We start from the raw sequence: 22,053 nt of genomic DNA, 5'->3' as shown, positions 1-22,053 counted from the left end.
TTAATCGACTCAGAAAATGATTCTAAGCCAATTGGTATACTTTATGGTGGGACGAATATTTTTGTATTTTACAAACATCAGCACAAACCCAATATACATAACCCTCTGTTATCAGAACAGTATTGGCTATAATGTAGAGCTGTGGCATTTTGTCGCTCAAAAAAATATACATACATATACATTATATCTATACTTTTGTGGGTCTATGACTAATATTTCGATGTGATACAAACGGAATGACAAAATCAATATACCCCTTATCTCTTTTGATGGTGAATACAAAAATAATTTACAAAACAATGCAAATCGTATATATGAATTATTTCGATTAATGTTAAACAACCCTGTTTTGTGTATTTTTTATTTATTTTCTCTGTACAACACTAAACAGCTGTATTAATTTTTTTCTCTTACTTTCCTATCATACTCTTTCTCATTTAGCTCTTCTTATTTCGCTTTTTAATATATAGAGGTGCCAGATTATTTAGTATACTTTTCCTATTATTAAGATTAAAGTTAACAATGGTTTACTAACACTTTTTCCATATAAAAACAGGTTTTAATAACCGTTGTTAACTTAATAATCGTTTTTGCATAAGGCGGTAAATTTTTACTTGTTGACTACTAATGAAGTAGAATTGTAAAAGCAGTCACGCTAATTCCAGAGGTTTAAAAAGTTTTAATTTTTTCCCTTCTAAAAATGTCTGTCTGCAAAATCCGTCGAACTGGTAACATTGTAAGTTTAAAACAGATGATGACAACAAAGAAAAGTACTTAAAAATCAAAATAATAATAAAATCTATTTTGATAATCAAATTTAAGTAATTTTATAAAAAAAAGAAAATATATTAGAAAACTTAAAAGAAAGAATAACAAATTTACATGTGTTAAATATAAATTATCGTTTAAACAAAAAAATCTTTCAAAAAATAAACATCTTTCATGTAATTTTTTGTGACCACGGACAAACAAATTAAAGTGTTTCGTTTACTTTGTCGTGTTTTAAATTTAGAAAAATTATATTTTACAGTAATTTCTATATCGTTTTAATATCTCCTTTTTAAATTGCGTTTAAATATGAATGCTAAAGAAATTTTAATGAAAGCCGTGCAATGTGACCAAGCGGGGCGCATATTAGAGGCACAAAATAACTATCAAGAAGGAATACAAATTCTAATGGAATTGGTTAATGGTAAATAGTTATACTAGTTATAAAAATCACCTCGTTGTAGGTATTGATCGGGAATGTTAGTTAAATCTTTTGGTGTCTATTTGATATTGTGGTTCTTTTTGTATAGACGAAAACGATGTGGCCAAGAAAAAAGTTTTCTATGAGCGCATTAAAGAGTATATTGATAGGGCTGAACAAATAAAGGAACGCGTTCGGAGGCATGTCTCACAAGGTGAATTAGTTTCTCATAATCCTATTGATGAAGATGCTACTGGCTACAGTTACAAAAGCCTATTTGGAAAATACATAACTTCCGACGTAAAGGAAGTCCTCTTAGAAGAGCCATATCTTACAGAAAGATATCAGGTAAATGTAATTTCATTGCTCTCGTCTTATTCTTTTAAATATTGAACTGAGTTCTATATTTTAACAACTTTTTAATAATTATATCATAATAGTATTCATATCATAATATGATTAAAGATTATACAGCGATTGTAAATCCAGATCGCAATATATTTTATGAAAAATATGAAATTTTTTTGATATGGGTCCAAAGATTACCTAATTTAAAGCTGATTACGGGAAAAAAATATTTCAATTTTTTTTTTGGAGTATATTCGATCTATAAATTAACTTCTAATGGGTTAGAAAGGCATATTATTTTTTTTTATCGAAATGGGTGTAAACATGTTAATTTTTAGACTACATATACTTAAATTTATTTTGTATTTAAAATGTTGCTTCTAATGCCCTTAAAGTTAAAATTGTATAGAGATTACAAATCTTCAATCTCGTTTAATAAAATTCAATGCCTCTAATAAATTTATCAAGCTTAATTTATTCTTTTCAGCGTAGACTTTCTATACTTATCAAAAAAAAAAAATAATAATAATAATTTATATCTGTTACAACATTAGAATATTTATGTAATAGGTATTTAAAATAAATCAATCATATTATATTTGTTTATAATCACTCCTTTAATATCATTTATAATTGTTTTATGAAGTCTTAAAAAGACGTGTCCTTTTGATTGTTTTAATTGTAATAATTTGATATCGCTATTTACTCTTTTCGATTATTTTTAGTTTCAAAATTTAATAATATTTTTCGAATTATTGGTGAAACATAGTACGGGTTTAACATTTATATCCTTGATAACTAAAACAGATCCTAAAAATCCCTCCAACCAACAACAAATACTCCAACAGATCAAGGGAGATTTGGCTAAACGTGGCGTTACATTAAGCATTAAATTCGAAAACTCCTTACATGATCGAAAAATAGTGTAAGTTTGTGGAAAATTATGTATTGAAATTTTGTATTTGCCTATTCAAATATTAATATTTTTTTCAGTTTGAGTAATGGTTATATAATTAAAATTGGCCGAGGTCTGCACTTTTTTAAAGCCAACAATCCCTTATTTTCATTGGGACTAGGCGACTACGACTTTCGTAGATGTCTACAAACCGATGTGGATATTTGGCGTACGGGAAATATTTAGAAAAAAAGTTCCTTTTAAGTTCTTTTATTTTTGTAATTTAAAATAAGTACTTATCTAATGTTTTTAGAGATATTTTAATGTATTTTTTGGTCAAATAAAAGTAAATATTTTTTATACTTTTTATATTAATTTTTATGTCATCATTGTTTATTGATTAAAAGCTTTATGGACAACCAGTGGGCGCCAGTAGTATTACTGTTTTTGTTTAATTTTAATAACAACAATATTTTTATGTAAATTGAATATGAGGTTGTGTTAAATTGCAAGTGTTTTAAATGTTAGGATAAAATAAAATGCAGTTTTGATATCATGATAAAGGTCATTGAGAGGTGCTTTTATGGCGTGTACTAAATGTTAAATATTTGATACAATTAACTCAAATGAATATATCATAAGCCCCATTATATTTCAGCGAAACGTTTTTCTTTATCGAAAATCAATCTAAATCAAATTTTATTTGATTATTTCGAAACCAAAGGGTGAATCCAATTAAATAAAAAATTTTATATGAAGCTTATGAAATTCGTCTATTTTAATATGGATATTTCATATGTACTTTTGAAAAATTTAAATCAAAAATTTAGTAATTTTGAGCTGATTAAGGGAAAATTAATTTTAAAATTTTTGTAGAGGTTTTTGGTCCACAAAATAATTTTTAGTTTGTTAAGAGGGCCATATTATTATTGCATTTTTTGAAATACAAATTAAAAGTTTTGTGTAGAGGAAAGTCTTAAAAAAATTTTAATTACTTTTCCAGCGATAATGTTAAAATTACATACATTCATACATACATACATACATACATACATACATACATACATACATACATACATACATACATACATACATACATACACACATGCTACAAAAACTTCGCAAAATATTCCTCATGTATCGAGTACCAATAGTGCAAAAATTATGGGTCTAATTATTGTGTAAAATTGACTCATGTAAATTTTTAGTGAAATTGGATAAAGGGAATGAGCATCAATAAATTAGTATTGTAAAATGGGTTAAATAATGATACTTTTCGATCAAATCTTATCTAGTCTATACTATGGTATGTGTAAATGGACAATATCGGTTCACGTATTTGCAGAGCCGCCATTCTATTGACCGCCAAAGGTGTAGGGTATTATATAGACGGCCTCGCCCGACTATAAATTCTTACTTTTTATTTTTTTTTTTTTTTTTTGTTGGTCAAATAAGCAACAATACTAAGTATTAAAAATATTATAAGTTAAAATTGCCAAACTTATATTTTCACCTGCAATTGTGCACAAGTGTAGAAAAAAGGGACATCTAAATGTCCTTAAACATACAACTTATGACCATTTAAACTTTTTAGAATTTCCGTATTTCACATTCTCACAAACATATAATGAAACATATATTAAGGAATTCATATCGCTCATTTACTACAAGAATGACATAACTCCAAAAATGGGCTGTTTTAAAATATCTTTTTCCGTAAACTTCAAAGTTAATATTCACTTTGTTTCATATACATACATATTTCATAAAGTTTAGAAGCTTATTAATCTATACCTCATTGATCTGGTTTTATCTTTGAAATCCCATTATTTGTGTGGCAGGTACTTCAGAAATAGCAAATTAAAATAAGTTTCCTCGAAACGTATTTTTTGGATTATGGCAGTTTGTAATAAATGAGTCAAATGTACATACATATGTACATTCACTGCAATGTGACTTTTAAAAATACTATTTTTATTGTTCGAGGTTTGTTCAAAAATTGCTAAAATAACAATGTTTAAAAAGTAAAAACAAGAGGCCAACAAGTTCGTATTGAATACTTTAATAAAATGTGCTTAGGTTAAACATTTTATAGTTTATTTTGGAACATGAAGATTTGTCCCTCAATTGACCCTCGTGCAAACTTCGAATACATCCATATACATATATGAACTTTATCTAAAGTAAAGCTACGTTTGTTGTATAAATATGTATCTCGAATGAGTACCTGTTTCTTTCCTTGCATTCACTTACTGCACATACTCAGTATCCAGTATCCTTTCGACAATAAATTCGAGTATCCAGTGGTGATTCTTGTGCGGTTCAAGTAGCAGCCTCTATAAAAAACTATACTTTGTGTTTTTTTTTCATTTGTTTCATTCACCACCATTTGGAGAAATCATAGTAGTAAACATAATTGTCATTCTTGCATTTCATGCGTGGCAATCCAACATTTTAGAAATAAGGCAAATAATAATGTGGTACAATACATTAGTTAAGATATCTTATTGAAAATAAGATATAATATACTCACCTTGAGAGAATTATTCGCTCATGTCAATAAGTCGTATGTATTAAAGTTTAATACACTAAGTCGTTTTATGGACTAGAAATACTGCAACAAAAATTATAATTATTTTTTTTTTTTTTTGCTATAAGCTCTCAAAAACGGTAGTTTTGAGACCAATTTCGGAAAGGCAAAAAATATTTTTTACAAATATTATTATTTTTCTCATATTTAGTAGTACATACATAAATAGTATCATATATGTATTGCAAGGTCAATTTATCCCTCCTCTGACTACTTTCATGTACCTAACTAATCAATTGCAGTTTCAGATCTGTATAATATTGCTTTCTTATGATATATTACTGTACAGTGATAAACTGAAAAGTGCAAATATCTTATTTAGAAATTCATAATATTTCGCAATATATTCTCATCCAACTAAATATAAGTATATATTTTAATAGATTTCCGTACATTTCGGTTAACCGGTTTAACCCGTTTTTTTGTTCTCGGTTAACCGACAACCCGCTTTTCTAGGAATGGCCAATTTTCGGTTAACCGACAAACCGGGTTCTTCAAAATTCGGTTTTTTATAAACACTATTTCTTCTTTTTGTATTTCATAGTTTATTTATTCACCACATTAATTTTGTTCATGGAAAGTATGAATGGCATGGCATGTAAATAAGAAAAACTTCGCAAACAAATTAAAATACATTTAAATTTAGTGCGGATTTCATTGAGTTGTCAAATCTGAATATTGTGTTTCTACCCTGAAACAGTTAACAAATTATATAAAACTTGAAAACTTTTCATAAAAGCAGGAAAACTAAAATATCTCATAGATTTTTTAAAGATATTTCTCTCGTAAGAGTATAATATTGCATGTTTTGATTTAATTACATATTTAGATTTTTTCAGCATATTTTACGTTTTTAGCTCATATTTTGATTTTTCATGTAAAATCGTTTTATTTTCTATATATTTTATATTTTTCTTATTAAAAAAAAATAAATTATTTTTTTTTATTTTTCCTAATCGTGTCATAATGCCCATGGTTATAACATTCAATAATATATTTTGGCTTAACCAGATGGTATTTACCCTATTTTTAAGTAAATTTTTGGGCTTTTCACCAGATAAATTTAAAAATCAAACACTGTTTGCTTTAATATAATAAATATATGTAGGGTATTACAAATTTTAATTATTCCAATCAGCCGTATCACATACTTGTTGTGGCGTTTGCCAAAAGAAAGCAGAGCCTAAAACGTGCGCATACATAATGCATACACCCTAAAATTTTTCCCAAACAATGATTTAAATGCAAAAGAAAATCAGGCAATAGAAAAAAGTAAAACTACAGAGAAAAAATGGAAACAAGTGCCAAGTGTACTACAAATGCCATAAATCTCTGACAGAAGTCGAATATGTTTTACAGCCTTGTTCAACAGTCAAACGAAGCAGCCAACCAAGACTAGGCGAGGTGAGGTAAAGAATGACAGGCCAACTCATCCAGCCAACTGAAAATTAAAAAGAAGTATTTTGTGCAAAAACATGAACGTGTATGCGAAAATTTTTATTGAAATGCACAAGACTCAATGCAGTATTTTTCTTATTTCTTTTAATTTTTTGCACCCACGCTGGGCAGAAATAATATGCAACCAACCTGCTAACAGAACTCTGCGGGAATCTTAGTGTTTCCATCCCTTGTATTATTCACCCGGCCAAAATAGTGATAAGTATACCATTCTCTCTATACATTTTACAACCGATATATTTTTATGCTCTCAAAAAAGTGGAAAATTCTGCATGTATATATAGATTAAAAAACATTCATTTTGTGTGTTCAGAATTTTTTTCTTTCACATGTTTTTTTTTATTTTAATTATTTGTAAATCGAGCCAAAAAATCGCATAAAATTGTCGCCAACACAAATTTATTTTCAATTTTCGTTAATTCAAGTAATCGAGTATTACTTGGAGCACATTCACTCATTCCTTCATTGTCCTCTATATTCACAACTAAATGTAAACTGCATGCAACATTTTGGTGTATTTTTCGTTCTGTTTTGCAACAATTGCAAAAATTTAATCCATTCTACAACAAATGGGTCGATGGTGCTAAGGATTAAGCCCAACAATTGCCGTAGCGTTTCAATTATTTCTTTATACTTTGTTAAATTACAAAATAAAGAAAAACAAAATTAATGACTTTGGTGTAAATAAAATGGAGGAAAAAAGTTGGCCAACAAAAATAAATAAAAATAAAGAGAGAATAAAAAAACCAAGGCTGTTAAAAAGTGGTAATCACCCGCAGTTTTGCGACCACCCGCAATGTGTAATATTTACGGCCGCAATGATCATTGTCACATACCAAAAAATTCGTTATATCCTTAAGCATACTGACACATGCACCAGTTGGCTTACAAATAATTTTTATGTGTACGTCTGTGTGTCTGACTCTACGCGTGGGCGTATGATAACTTTATTTCCGCCCGCCTTTTTTGTTTGAGTATTTTCCTGCAACAGATAAACGATTTAATTGGCATCCTTGCTTAAACCAAATTAAATAAAACAATTAAGAGAAAACTGTTATATTGGCATAAGTGTAACTGTTTTAGTGTAGATTAAAATATCGAAAATATCATACTTACAAATCCGAATTTGTAGGTTATATCTGTTCCTTAGCTATTAAAATAGAGAGCCCTAAAACTAAATTAATATTGAATCGTAAAAAATCAATGGTTTTTGAACGATTAATTAAGAAATCAATATTGAATTTGATTGAAGGTTAAATGTATATTGAAGCTTCAAATCTCTTAGTCAGTTTAAAATAATCAATCAAATTTATCCTTAATAATTTTGATTTTGATGAGTTTCTGTTATGCCAAATTAAGGCAAATAAAAATACATCCAAACTGTTGTAATGAATAATACAGTTTTTTCAACTGCATTGACGCTGTCATACAACGGAAGACAGTTAATTTGCAGTGCCACCCAAAATTAAGCAAAAAAATATATAAAAAAGAAAACAAACTAAAATAAAAAATTACCGCAACCAAATAATATAAAAAAATATTAACACATAAAAAAACGACGACAACAGTGCCACAGATAAGGAAATTTAACACCAACCTATTTGCCGCAAATATGAGTTTGTATGTAGGTACACTATTTAAATGCACTGTAACTGCAATGGATTTATTGTCGACAAAACAACTACAATGGAACCATTAAAAATAAAACAAAACTGGATCATGCCATACCAAAGTAAACGAAACAATGAAAGAAACCCAATTGCATATTTGCATCCTCTGCAACAGAACTGAACCAACGTCGTTCGTATTACTTTGATACTAACTGGGCTTATTTTAAATATTTTGTGGGTTGTGTATTTTTCGTTTTTGTTATAATTTTATTATCGCGTTATTGTTGTTCCTGCTATTATTCACTTTGTTATTGTTGTTTTTTTTTTTTTTTGGTGAACACCTCCTGTCGGTTGTTGTTTAATTTAAAAATTGGTTGCCGCATTATTTATCGCACAATAAATATTTTTCGTTTTTATTTTTCATTTTCGGTAGTGAAAATTTCGTGTTGATAATGATGAAAAACACTTTATGTGCAAAATAAGACAGTTGGGTCTAGAGTTACAGGGTATTACAATTAATTGTTATCATACATTAAGATAATTTAACTAAAAGTGTTACTATACCCAAAGAGGTAATTACAAAAATAAATTAGAACAAACACTGATAACTCTAATTTGGAAAAAAATTACTGTGATCCCACTGTGTTGCATACACAATGAAACACACAATTAAGTTCTACCCTTACAATTACTGCATTTTTTGCGATAGTCAGTTTTTTCTCCATGCATTTTTTACTGAAAGCGATTTAATATTGAATGTTAAGAACTTTTATAAAATTTATGTGAACAATTATATACTTTATGTCGGCTTTTGTTGTAGTTTTATATTGTTGCCTCTAATTTGTATATTTCAGCCTCTTTAAATTTATTCTAACTGTTGCTATTTTGTTTTACTTATAATTTTTTTATTTAAAGCAGGTCCTTCGGAGTATGTTGTTGGTAAAAATATAAAATTTTTGCATATTTTATATTTTTTATCTTAATGCTTTAAATATTAATAAATTGAAAAGTATTTACCCAATAAACCAAACAATATCAAAGCGAAATCACTTAATTGATAAAAAAATATCATAAGTGACGGTCATTCTCGTGTCGAGAACGATGGTATTAACGTACTAAATTTTACTTTTTCTTCACACATGTGAACTTTTCACAAAACTGAAATATCAAGTTTCGCGTAATTATTTCAATTAAACCTGAATAATTTAAATGATTTTATTTTGGTATTGCTTTTAGATTTCTTGTGATCAGGGAAACCAAAATATGCCAAAGCATATTTTTTTATACGTTTATAACAATTTAAGAATTTTGGCATAGATTTGTTAGACTTATTTTACCCAGAAGAGCATAATTTAGCATATTTATAGCATATTATTTTTCCCTCTTTATTAAATGAAATTCAGAATAACTTCAGAAGTAGTGAATTTGGAATAAAATAAAAAGGACATCCCTCCTACAACAAGCCTGTTTGTATTTTTTTCTTATATTAGAAAAAGTAATATCGTTTCGCCATAACATTGTTTTTTGATTTATTAGGTACAAACACACACATCAGCATATAAAAGGCTCAATAAAACAATAAAAAATAAACCTAATTTCCTTGAACGTACAATTTGTATAATTCAGGTGTAAAAAAACTACTTTGCTTTTTCGTATAAATATAAAACTTTGCCACAATATGTGCATTTGCAAACACTTACAAATTTAAATAAATAAATGTTTTACTGTTATATAAATTACATTAAATTTAAGATTTTTAAATTTTCCTATGAAATATAATTTAAAAAAATATTTATACATTTCATAATAAAAAATATTCAAATTTAGTAAAATAAAAAAGGTAAAGTAAATATGATTTATTTAAACAAAATTAAAACTTTTTTAAAACAAACTAGGTTGGTTAGGTTAGATAGATAGGAGGATATATACTAGTCAAACCCGAAGAAATACTCATGGACCACTATCTGGTCTGCTATGCGTTCCTTTTGAAGGAAGAACAATTTTTGTTGGAAAAAAAGAATGCCTGACAGTGTCAAAGAAAGAGTTTCATTGTCCTCTCCACATGCACTACACAATTTTATATCGTATCATCTTGCTTATTTTAAGGAGCTTTCTAATCTTGCTCTCATCAGGGTCACACCATAGTATCTTTCTTGTTTTAATTTTTATTTTACTAAACGTTTTATTATTGCAAGAGTATTCTTTCATCCATATTTTTGATTTTTTACTCATCTATGTGACTTAAATTTAGTCACTTAATGCTTATATTAAAATCATAAAAATTTTTTTAATATTTAAAATTTTTCTAAACGAACTGTCTATCCGGTCTCATTTTCATACAATTTCCATTTTTTATTTTTAATATGCGAACTTTTAAAAATAAATGTGGAACACGTTTCAGTCTTTTAAAGAGAGTGATATGTCGACTCAATGTAAACAAGTTTTTATTCTCTTAATATGCTTTAATTCTGGTATTGGCGGGTAAATCTACACGTAGAGCAAAAATTAAAAATACAAAATTTTTTATCATTTAAAATTGAAAGCATTTTAAATTTTTATTTGCCTAGATATATGTATGTATGTACATAATTTATTTCGCTTAAAGTTTGAGGGCAAATGTTTTTACACATTCGTGAGGTGGATCTGGTTTAAAATATTGTTTTCCGGTATCATCTACATATTCCGTGTAGTATTTAATATTAATACATTCAAAGCCCATACGTTCAAATAATCTAGCCGAATAGAAGCTAGTGCAGTCTACAGATACCATCTCGTAGTTCAAACTTTTTGCCAAATTTAGCACTTTTTCCACCAAACGGCGTCCAATATTTTGGCCACGCATTCCGCTATTGACTCCCATAACATGAACATGTAAAACCTTCTGTACATTGAAACGTCCACATATGTTAGCATCTCGTTCTACACAACCCAAGAATTGTACTATATGACCCCACTTGGTGGGACCCAATTTGGTGGCCTCTTCAAAGAGATGATCTGCTTCATCGGGACCTTTAGGACCAGCTAAAAGTGCGCCCACTATTGTTTCCTGGCAATTAGTTTCATTTTTTTGAACTGCCATAACACATGTGCCATATTCTATGTTCGACATGTTAAACTCCTCATCTTCTTTATCTTGTTGCTTGGGTTCACTGCCCGTCGTTAGGGGTTCTTCCAGATAATAGTACACACGTAGGAAATCCAACACCTGTTGACGTTCATGTGGTTTGATAACGCGTATTAGAATTTCATTATTTGATGGAGATTTACAAGTTGACGACGACATGCTTTTTACTGGAATCAGCTGTTTTGACATAACAAAATGATGAGATCTTTGTTGTTGTAGTTTGTGTTTGTACCTCCAATTCGTTTCACCCGCAGGCTGCTCTAGTGCGATTCTGTGTTGAATAGTCGCGCTTGTAACGTATACTGATCGTCGCCAACATTGTGGTGAATTTTCTATGTGCCTCAATAGTTTTAAGAGATTATTTCTTATCGCACTCGAAATTTTGAGATTTGTTTGTGTTTTAATCAATTTAAGAGAAAAAAAGAGTTTTATTTTAACTTGACAAATGATTTTATTATACAGGGGCCTTATTAAATTTACAGTTATTTAAATAAATAAAATTACTGAAACCATATAGAGTATAAAGAAATCACAATTAATAAATGCCTATATTTTAAAGTATTAGCTATTGTTCAATTGATAATTACTTAAACAACATCGCTGGTTTATCAATATTGATAAAAAAAGATCAACAATATTGTAAAACAAAGATTGAAAAAAATATCAATTAATAGCTTAACCAAATATATTTTCATGTATAAATTGCTGAATGAAACTATAACTGTGTAAGATAAATCACCGGTTGAACTTTTTTCATATTCATATTATTTTTAAGTCATTACTAGACTCCATCAAAATGATGCAAAAAGTAAGCTGTTGAGTAAGTAAAAGTATAATTATGTGTTGATGAAAAGCTATTGATGCTTTATTGAGGAATTCTGTATGGAAAGTGTGCATAATAAATCAAAAATAAACAATTAATAACTTTATGAATAATGGGAAAAATATTTAACCTTTTAAATAAATGCTAAGTAAATATACGCTAACGTATATCGTTGCTTAAGAATTGCCATAAGAATTGAAGAAAATATCTGTCTATCTTTTTTTTATGAATCAAATTTCTATATTTAATTCATGAGGGGCTTCAAGCTCCCCAGATTTCTTCCAAAATGTTCAGATGAATATTAAAGGAATTTGATGAATCTAGTTAGGTATATTATTTTCCTAGAAAAACAATATTATGTATTTTATTCGTTATACTCTAAATGTTAAGATGAATGTCAAAATTCTTCAAGTAAAATTTTAATATTCTAGCTCTAATAATTTCTCAGATATACGAATTTTTCTATTTAATTAATGCTGGGTCTCCAAACTTCCTTGATGAAAATTCACCTTTTTCCCTCCAAAATTTTCAGACGAATATTTAAGTAACTTGTGCGAAACATGAAGAATCTACTTCTTTTAGTTTCACAGATTAACGAAATTGTGTATTAAATTTCTACAGGATTTGCCAAGTCCCTCATTGAAAGTCCGCCCGATATACTCTAAATGTTCAGATGAATGTCAAAGTTCTTCAAGTAAAATTTAAAAATTGTAGCTTTAATAATTTCTCAGATATACGAATTTTCCTATTTTATTCATATGGGGCCTCCAAACCACTTAGATGAAAGTCCGCTCCTTTCCCTTAAAATGTTCAGATGAATATTATAGTTCTTCGTGCAAAATTTTAAGAATTTAGTTATATTAGTTTACAAGATAAACGAATTTTTGTATTTAGCATTTATCTTGAATTTTACCTTGATTCCGATTTATTTAAACAATTTTTTGACGAAAACTTATTTTCTAAAAGAGGCTTAATTTAATTGCAATAACAGTGCTAATAAATCGTTAATTCGACTCAGAAAATGAGTCGTTACAAACATCAGCACAAACGCATAATACCCTTCCCACTATAGTGGTGTAGGGTATAAAAATAGCTATTACCTATTCCAGTATACAGAAATATGTTGTGAAAATTAAAATAAAATCGGTTTAGTAAATTTGAGTTGCATTATTCTTTTTTACATTGACAGACTGACAGGAGCAGCATTGCAGTCTACAAATGATTATATGAATAATTCTCCTTGGTCGTCTTTATATAGTGTATGTGTGAGTCTCATACTCACACCACTATGTAGTATGTATGTGTGAAATTTTAAACATTTTGACATAATATTGATTGGCAAACGTGCAGTATTTACACATCGATTCATTTATTGCGTGTTTGGAATATTTAAATTATACTCGTTGGAAATCGTTCACACATCCGAAAACTAAAGGGGTTCAAAAATGGATTGAATTAATAAAATCATACACATTAACAATTACTCAGATATGCTCCCTTGAGTATATATACCAGAATACTTTTAAAGATGTTTGTAAAAATAAGAAATTGTTCTTTGCTTGGATTTGGGTTTAATATTAAGAAATCTGTTTAAAATTTATTTTCTTTTTAGATATTTAATTTAAAGATTGAATGGGTTACTTCAATGAAAACGTTTTATTTTTTGTCTTTTATAATTTCCCGATTCTTATAATTAACGCTTTATGTTTGAATTACATTTAAGGAAGTTTATAAAAGAAATCTCTCTTAAATCCAACTTTAACTAATTCCACCCACAAGTAACCTTTATAAGGACTTAAGCATTTTATTTATGAATATGAAGATGAAAGAAAAATTTTGATAAACTGTCAAGGTGTCGTATTCTGTTATTCTTGCTTTTTGTGTGTGGTTGTTTGTGGATAAGTGTAAAGGAATTTGTTTGCATGAAGGTGTATGTATATGTGTTGATATATTTGTATATGTAAATGTGTAAAATGAAACCTTAAAGTTATTTACAAAATATCTTAAGTTTATAAAATGGGTATAAGTTACAAAAATATTTTTACATACATATATGTGTAAACTAATACATGTATTCGAATGGCTGCATGTAATAAATGTAAATGTGTGTGTAACCACAACTTATGCCTTAAAGTATGCATGAATTTGTTTGTTTATTTTAAATATAAAGGATATAATTTACAATATTATAATCAGTTTTAATAGAATTTCTCTGAATTGTTTAAAATGTCTGTAAATGAAACAAAATGTATAATTTGTTGCCAAAGTGTTTTAGCTTATGTATGTATATACCCAGCAAAATCTTTTATAATAACTTACTTTGTAGGTAAAGTCTAAACAAATTTAAATAAAGAAACAAACAAAAAGAAAACAGTTACTTTTCTTTTTTCCCTTTTTGTAGAAAAATTAGAAAATGTTTATTTTTAGACAAATAGAAAATAAAATGGCTTTTGTATGTGAAAACTATTAGTTGACGCACAACAAAACAGCTAAGCAGTAACAGCGTTCCACTGGCAGACGGAAAGTTCTGAGTTCAACCACAGTCTGTAATATTGACTTAATTTTGGAATATCTCAAACAAAAATTAGTACTTTTTCTAGAATTGTAAGCAAATATTTTGCTGGGCATGAATGTTTGTGTTAGTTATGCCTTTCTGTTTTTAAAAATGTAATGGTACAAATTTTAAAAGAAGAAAATTTGTCTTTTTATGGATCATTAGACATGTATGACACTGTTTATTTCTAAGCACTACGGGATTCGTTCTTAGTTAAAGAAGGCGATTTATATGTACTTACGTACATTAAAAGTGCCAAAAAAATTAAATAAAAATTACTTTTATTTAACGAACATTAAAATATTAATTTGATCTTCAGCACCTGTTCCCGTTGTCCATTTAGAATAAAATGTTACAATAGCTATTTTTAGACACAAATGATTAAAATAATACCCATCCAAAGAAAATCGATTTATATTTGGTCACTCCTATTATAAATACATACATACATATGTGAAGAACAAATAGGACTATTTAATAAATTTGTTAAATGTATAAAATCCTTTTCCCAATTTAACTTAAGGTCAAAAACAGATTTGTTTACGTCTTGATTTGTTTCTTACTTTTTCCATTGCCGGTTGGGTGATAAGGTTTTTTTTCAATTTTCAGCTTAAACGTTGAGTACAATTTTCAATTTTCAGCTTAAACGTTGAGTACAACAATATACATATGTATGTACATTGGGGTTAGGTTGGTCATGGAAAATGTAGGTTTGTAAAAATAGACGTAATATCTAAAAAATTTCCATTAAGAGTTCGCGAATGATGATGTAATCTTTCAATCCTCAAGGTATCACCTAAAAATGTTTAAATTAGTTCAACAAATTTTCAAAAAAATCTCAAATTGGAGCATTTTGTGGACACTGTAGTGCTTGTATGTATAGGCAGGCATTAGTTTATTTTGATAAGAAAGGAAAATGTGTGCAGGTTCATATTGAATTTTAAGGTTCTATCGAGGTTGATATTTACCATTTAACTGAATTCAATTTTTGTTTGTATGTAAAACGTAAATATGTGTCGTTACTTATGAATGTGTCTGATTTTTCTGATTTTTTTAAAGACAAATTGGAATACAGAAATATAACAAAAAAAATCAGAATCAAATTTATATGTTTTTATGCCTTACATCACTATAGAGGAGAGGTCATTAAGCGTTTGTATTGATGTTTGTAACACCCAATATTAGACCTACACCTATCTTAAAGTATAACAATCGGTCCAGAATCACTTTCTGCGTCTGTCTAAATGTCGCAATTTTCAAAATAATTTCATGAAATTTTGCACATACTCCCAAGGACGTAGGTTGTTAAAATCGGTCCATTATCTCGCCTAACCCACATACAATCGTACCTATCAAATGGGGCTCTTGGGCTCATAATTATATTAAATGTTCTAGTATGTCTCACTAGAATATAAATATTCTTTGTGTACAATAAGCAAACAACTGATTCTGTACGGAATGTGCGCAAACTGCGCTCTTTGCTTAAGCATATAAAATTTTACGAAACTCTCTTAAGTACATTATAGTTAGTTTGTCACGTAACGCACAGTTGCTTCAGCTGACTTAAGCTAGTTTATGCGTATTATAGTTAGGCCTTAATGCCTATATCCGTTGCATGCTAATATAATTGGTCAAAAGTCCCTAAACACAAATTTCGAACGAAATCTTCAAATTGTACATACAAGGGGATAAATATATCAACATAAAAACTATTTTCCAAAAAGTCCTATCTCTAAACTTTGTTAAAACGCAAATAGTACTTATATTCAAAACTGGGACTTTTTAATTGAACGAAGAACGATAAATGAGTAGTAGTTAGCATATAACACTATGTCAAATGCTCGCACACTTCTGTATATATACATATTCATATGTGTGTACATATGTGCACTTGGAGATGCATGTAGATGTAAGAAAATTTAATTTCCTTTATTGTGATGCCATCATGTCCATCATGCAATGTTTTGCATTTTGATAATCTGTCGCATTGGGATGTAATTTCAGATAATGCACTATACATGAGAGCAACATGTTTTCTGTGAACACAAACACACAAACATTTACACACTCACGAAAATAAAAAAAAAAAAACATATTTATGCACATATGTATATTGATATATACTGTAAGCAGTATAAACTTAATATATGTAGTGAAATTTAAACAAACAATACAAAAACAGTTACAAGGACATTCTTACAAAAACGACGTGCACTATGGCTACTATGGACGACACCCAACACACATACATACATATGTACAAGTATGAAAAATAATGTTTGGTCTACAAGCATCAACAAGGACTTGTTTATAAATGAGCTGAGTAAACTCTAGCAAATACACACAGACATACACAATAATTTCCATACACATTGTAAAGCTATTTGTGTGTGTGCAACAGAGACTACAAGGATTTTATAGCATAATCAAACAATAACTTGTATGCAATTACAATCAAAAATTTTTCCCCTCTTCTTATTTTTATTTTCGTTGTAATATCTCGGAAATTATTTATTTTTGTGTATAATATTTAATATATAAAATTTAATAAATTAAATTCTTATACTTAAATAGTTTTTATTAGAATCCAAGTTTACAATTTTAAATATATTTCCGGCACGGGTTGCAATTTTGCTATTTGACAATATTACACAAGTAAATTTCACAAAATAAGACTCATCATTTTTTGAAAATGGAAATCTAGCTTCATTCCGGACCATTCGTTGACTTTTTTATCGTTGGAGTTCCAAAAATAAAATCACTACAAAGGATGTTTAACTAAGTACTAAATTATGAAATTAATAATAAAAATAATTAAATTTCAATCATATTTTTTAAAATGTTTGAATAAATTAATATTTCGTAAATTTTACCACATTTATTCAAAATTCCCTTTTTTCAATTTATGTAAATTAATTTTTTAGGAATATTTTGCATTATACTAAAATATTTCGTACAATTTCGTATATATTACGAAAGAATTTCGTGGTGCGAAACAACGAACGATTCGTACAATGTACGACATTTTTCGTATATATTAGGCATGGATTTTTTTCTACACTGTAAAAAATATAAGTTAGTCATTATGTTAATTATTTTATTAGTATTTTTTCCGAAAAATTTTTATACAAATCGATAAATATTTTTGCAATTATTATATGTTCTTTTGTTGCTGATGTAAACTTTCCTTTTGCTATTACACGCACTTGTTTAATGTTGACACTTTGCATTGAGTGTCGTTTAATGTTAAAGTGTTGTTATCCTGGGATTAAAATTGTTCAAATAGACAAAACCGAAAACACACACAGATTCACACAAGAATACTTTTACACACATACACTCTTCCATTTTAAAGTACTTAAACTACATAACCACTGAGAGATGGCAAGTTTAATGCACGCAACATACCCAAAACTTATCTTGACTAAACTTCAATACTTTGAATAAGAAAATTATGATAGATATATTTTAGAACATAAATACTTAAAATAAATTAGATTGACAAGATATTTATGTATATAATAATTTCCTTTTTCAATTGTCTTGCAGTGTATCAACAATTTTCTCTTTTATAATTAGAAACAATACTTGTGTCTGTGAGTGTGCATTTATGCATGTTTTCTGTAAGTATGTTTGCTCAACTCGTTATACATGTGGGTGTTTGTGCGTAAGTCTTTGTCTTTGTAATCACACAAGAATGTCTGTTGCGTTTGTATTGCCCAAGAATTATAAATTTATCTTTGCCTAATTTAACATAAACATTGAACATTGTTTAATTTTGCTTATTTATGAATCTCATTGAATTCTTAGTGGTTTGTCAAATCCCCAAAAATGTGGTTATATTCAACCTTCAATGAGTTTGATTGGTGAGTGGGATCGAAGGCACATAAAGGACTTTAAGTATCTGTGCTAAACGTGCATTAATTACCAAATTAATGCACTTTTCAAATGGTTCCATTTTGAAAAAAAAAAAAATAATTTTCATCCTTCAATCCAGCTCACCAAGTCAGAACAGACATTTTGAAGAGTAGTGTCTTAGAATGAACTTGATGAACAATTATACATACATATATCCTCATTTTAATTATGTAATGAGATGTATAATGTCATATTTCTATATTATAGTTATTTGTTATAATTATATTAGCGTATTTTTTCGATCTTAATTCCTGTCTTAATGAAAAACATAATTACAAAGATATTTTCTTTGGAATATTATTGGTAAATATTTTTTATATTACAAATTATCGATTCATTTTATTCATTAATTTATTTATTTAATTGTTGTAGTAGTATTGCCAATGTACTGTGGTTGTAAATCAAAATCTAGGTGGAAAAATTATTTGAAGTTCCTTAATTATAGAATTGATTTTCCAAGGAAAATGTTAAAAAAGATCTCTATTAGCTAATATTGACTTTTACAGAAGAGTCTATTTATATGAAACTATATAATTATTTTTTTTTTTTTTTGTTATTTGATGTGTTGATAGACCTTTTGGTAGTTTTTCCACAATTAATTTTTATTCGGCTTGAGGTCTTTTAATAAATGTTAAAAATATTTTTGTTCTTAATTTTATTATTGAAAGTTTTATTTTCTTCCAATATTTCGAACAACTTCGTTGGTCATCTTCATAGAAATATAGATGTTTTTTCTTAGTTCAGTGTTGTCTGTTGTTTATGTTTTGAGGTTTTTCTTTCTGGGTCCTTATTAGATTCTGAGACAATCAAGCCATGTCTGTCCTGTCTATTGAAAACACTATAGAGGCCAAACAAGAACAGCTAGAAAAGTTTGCACAGAAGCTTTTAGTTGATGTAGGTTGTTTAGTTTTGAAAATGAGAAATATTGGTCAACGATTTCGAAAAGGCGCACATAATGACACAAAAAATCATATATAGAAATTAGGCATACACATTTTTTAAAGGAACCTAACTCTCCATGTAAAATTTTATAAGGATTGGCTCATTATTGACCCTACCCGCCATATAAGGTCCCCTTCACAAAATTACTTTAACGCACATAACATAATCTAAAAGAAACAACTATAGCGATAAAATTTCTGATTAAATATATTTTATACAAACCTTTATCTGTTTTTAAACTTTTATAAGGATCGGAACATAATTGAGCCTACCGCTATATAAGATCCCCTTTAAAATAATTGAGATACTTGTTATTCAGTTCAGTACTAATACATTAAACATTTTTAATCGAAAATATTTTCCAATATATCTTCAATTTTTCTCATGAACACGAAACGTCCATTTTAAAAACACTTCGATCGATTTTCTTTTTTGTCCAAATAGATTTTGATTTAGAACCACAGTGCAATGTTGTTTCTGTTGTCTATGCTACTGTAGACTCTGTTGTTATTGTGGTAATTATAAGTTAACAAGACTAGAATAATTACCGTTTTAACTTTCAACGTTATAGTCAATAAAATCATCATGTATGATTGGAAAATAACACAAATTAAGTTTCATGCTTCTACAAAAAAAAACTTAAAAAACCCATCAGTCTTAAGGGGGTTAAGTTATTGCTTTCGACATTTGAAACTTGAATGCACAGAATAGTTAAATGCTTACTTTATATTATCCATTCTAGGTAATTGCTAGGTATTGTTCACTAATTAGGGACAACTACACCGAACTGCTGGGAAATATTACTTATACACTATATGAAACAAAGACATTTATACGAGTATTCATGGATGTTTATGTACTATATATATATTGAACATGAAGAAAAGTAGTTGAAATTAATTGATTGGATTAGAACTATACACACAGATGCAAACACTTGGACATATACACTCACATATTTACACAAAATCACATTGTGTCGCATGGCATTATAACGAAAGGAAAATACACAACTTTATTGAACTAAAATTTTTTCTGCTAAACAGTGTGGTCGTAAGATAAATTTCACTTGTCCATAAATACGTAAACTCAACTTTGAAATAAAAATATAATCACTTACTTTTATCAATATAAATCACTTCACATTAGATTCCTATAAGAATATTTGTATTTATTTGGCCCACTGTGTACTGTTGCTGGCTGCTGGTCAATAAAGACTTACACATACACATTAGTATACAAACTAACATACATATTTATAAGTATGTATTTGTTTTGCTAGTTAAGTTAAAGCAAGGACCACAACTATTTGTGCTATTTCAGCTGTTGACTTTTATCAAGGATTTATAAATGCTTGTCTCTTCAACTAAACAGCCAAATAACAACAACAACAGCATAAAAAATAACATAAATAAGGACATTGTTAAATGAAACACACTCATATACATTGAGTGTAGGTGTAGTGCGTGTATTAGTGCAGAGAGTTTTATTATGTTTGACTTAGTGTTGAGTAGATGTTAAAATAAAAATATATTGAGAAAATAAAATTAACTGTTATAGTATATTTGTTCAGTCGAATTTTGCTTTTAAAAATGTTGTCATCCTGTAAAAAGGATATGGTAGTATACATATATGTGTGCGTGTCTTAGTTTATATATAGCAATAATAAAGACTATAATAATAAGAAGATAAAAATTGGTAAGCACAGTGGTAAATACTATAAAACAAAATATCTGTAATTTATTAAATTAATTTATGGATAAGTTATCTCTCTAGTTTAGAGTTCTGCGTTTTTGTACAATTTTGATTCACTTTATTTATAGAAAATTAGAAATTTTTTATTACACATTTTACATCAGCTCTGTTCACTGTACCAGCCTTAGTTTGACTACAAGAATAAACTGTCAACTGAAGGACTTTTCAATTAACATGTGAATTAAGTGCGGTTAATACCGGATACTTGTGTTAGTTTGACCACAATTTGTATTAATTATAATCAGAACGACTCGAAAGCAAAAGACAAAAAAAAAAAAAAAATATTAAGAGTAGAAATACGTACAAAAATTAAAATAACATGTTTAAACATATTTACAACTAAGTAAATGTCTACCATGTAGTGGATATCATGGGTTGTTTGTGGATAAATAACATTTTATTTGATAGAAAAAACACAACAGAAATGGACTTTACATCGACTTAGTATAGATTTGTCAAATATTTTTATACACAACCACGAATGAGTATTTGTCATTTCTATACACTTACATACATACGTATATATGTGTATGTATTTGTATAATCTAAGCAATTCGGACTGTAAATCCAATTAATTTTATTACTTGTATGAATTCGAATTAGAATTATTAGATGAAATTGACAATTTTCGAATAAAGTTTTGTGCGTTGACTATGATGTTAATGAAAACGAACTAGAATGAAATTAGAAATATGGTGTTGGTTTTAATAGGACTCTAGTTAAAGTTAAATTGAATGTTACATAATGACGATGATTATGAACTTGGGGTATAAAAGAATGGAAAAAGAGTAGTTTATATTATATATAATTAAGATAGTAAATCTGAAGCAAATGTTTAATAACACAT

General features: G+C 28.1%; 3 protein-coding genes across 3 annotated transcripts in view; 1 reads left to right on the top strand and 2 right to left on the bottom strand.

The window, feature by feature from the left end:
• The window catches only part of LOC111684176, a 461,818-nt gene that overhangs the window by 333,577 nt on the left and 106,188 nt on the right, over positions 1-22,053 (bottom strand). The window lies entirely within an intron of this gene.
• Positions 1,051-2,797, top strand: LOC111684120 (MIT domain-containing protein 1). Its single transcript, XM_023446248.2, has 4 exons — positions 1,051-1,192; positions 1,299-1,537; positions 2,263-2,462; positions 2,531-2,797. Exons 1-4 carry the CDS (start codon positions 1,078-1,080, stop codon positions 2,676-2,678), a joined length of 702 nt encoding a protein of 233 aa, XP_023302016.2. The 5' UTR covers positions 1,051-1,077; the 3' UTR covers positions 2,679-2,797.
• Positions 10,620-11,657, bottom strand: LOC111684130 (arylalkylamine N-acetyltransferase-like 2). Its single transcript, XM_023446258.2, has one exon. It carries the CDS (start codon positions 11,401-11,403, stop codon positions 10,690-10,692), a length of 714 nt encoding a protein of 237 aa, XP_023302026.1. The 5' UTR covers positions 11,404-11,657; the 3' UTR covers positions 10,620-10,689.

This window comes from Lucilia cuprina, chromosome 5 (genome assembly GCF_022045245.1).
Source record: "Lucilia cuprina isolate Lc7/37 chromosome 5, ASM2204524v1, whole genome shotgun sequence".
NCBI classification, from domain to species: Eukaryota; Metazoa; Arthropoda; class Insecta; order Diptera; family Calliphoridae; genus Lucilia; species Lucilia cuprina.
This window is presented reverse-complemented; position numbering and strand designations above follow the sequence as displayed.

Bases quoted from the DNA above. Each gene is read 5' to 3' on its own strand.
- LOC111684120 (XM_023446248.2), top strand. From the start codon at position 1,078: ATGAATGCTAAAGAAATTTTAATGAAAGCCGTGCAATGTGACCAAGCG. The intron at 1,538-2,262 runs GTAAATGTAATT...GATTATTTTTAG, and splicing joins ATCTTACAGAAAGATATCAG to TTTCAAAATTTAATAATATT. The intron at 2,463-2,530 runs GTAAGTTTGTGG...TATTTTTTTCAG, and splicing joins TTACATGATCGAAAAATAGT to TTTGAGTAATGGTTATATAA.
- LOC111684130 (XM_023446258.2), bottom strand. From the start codon at position 11,403: ATGTCAAAACAGCTGATTCCAGTAAAAAGCATGTCGTCGTCAACTTGT.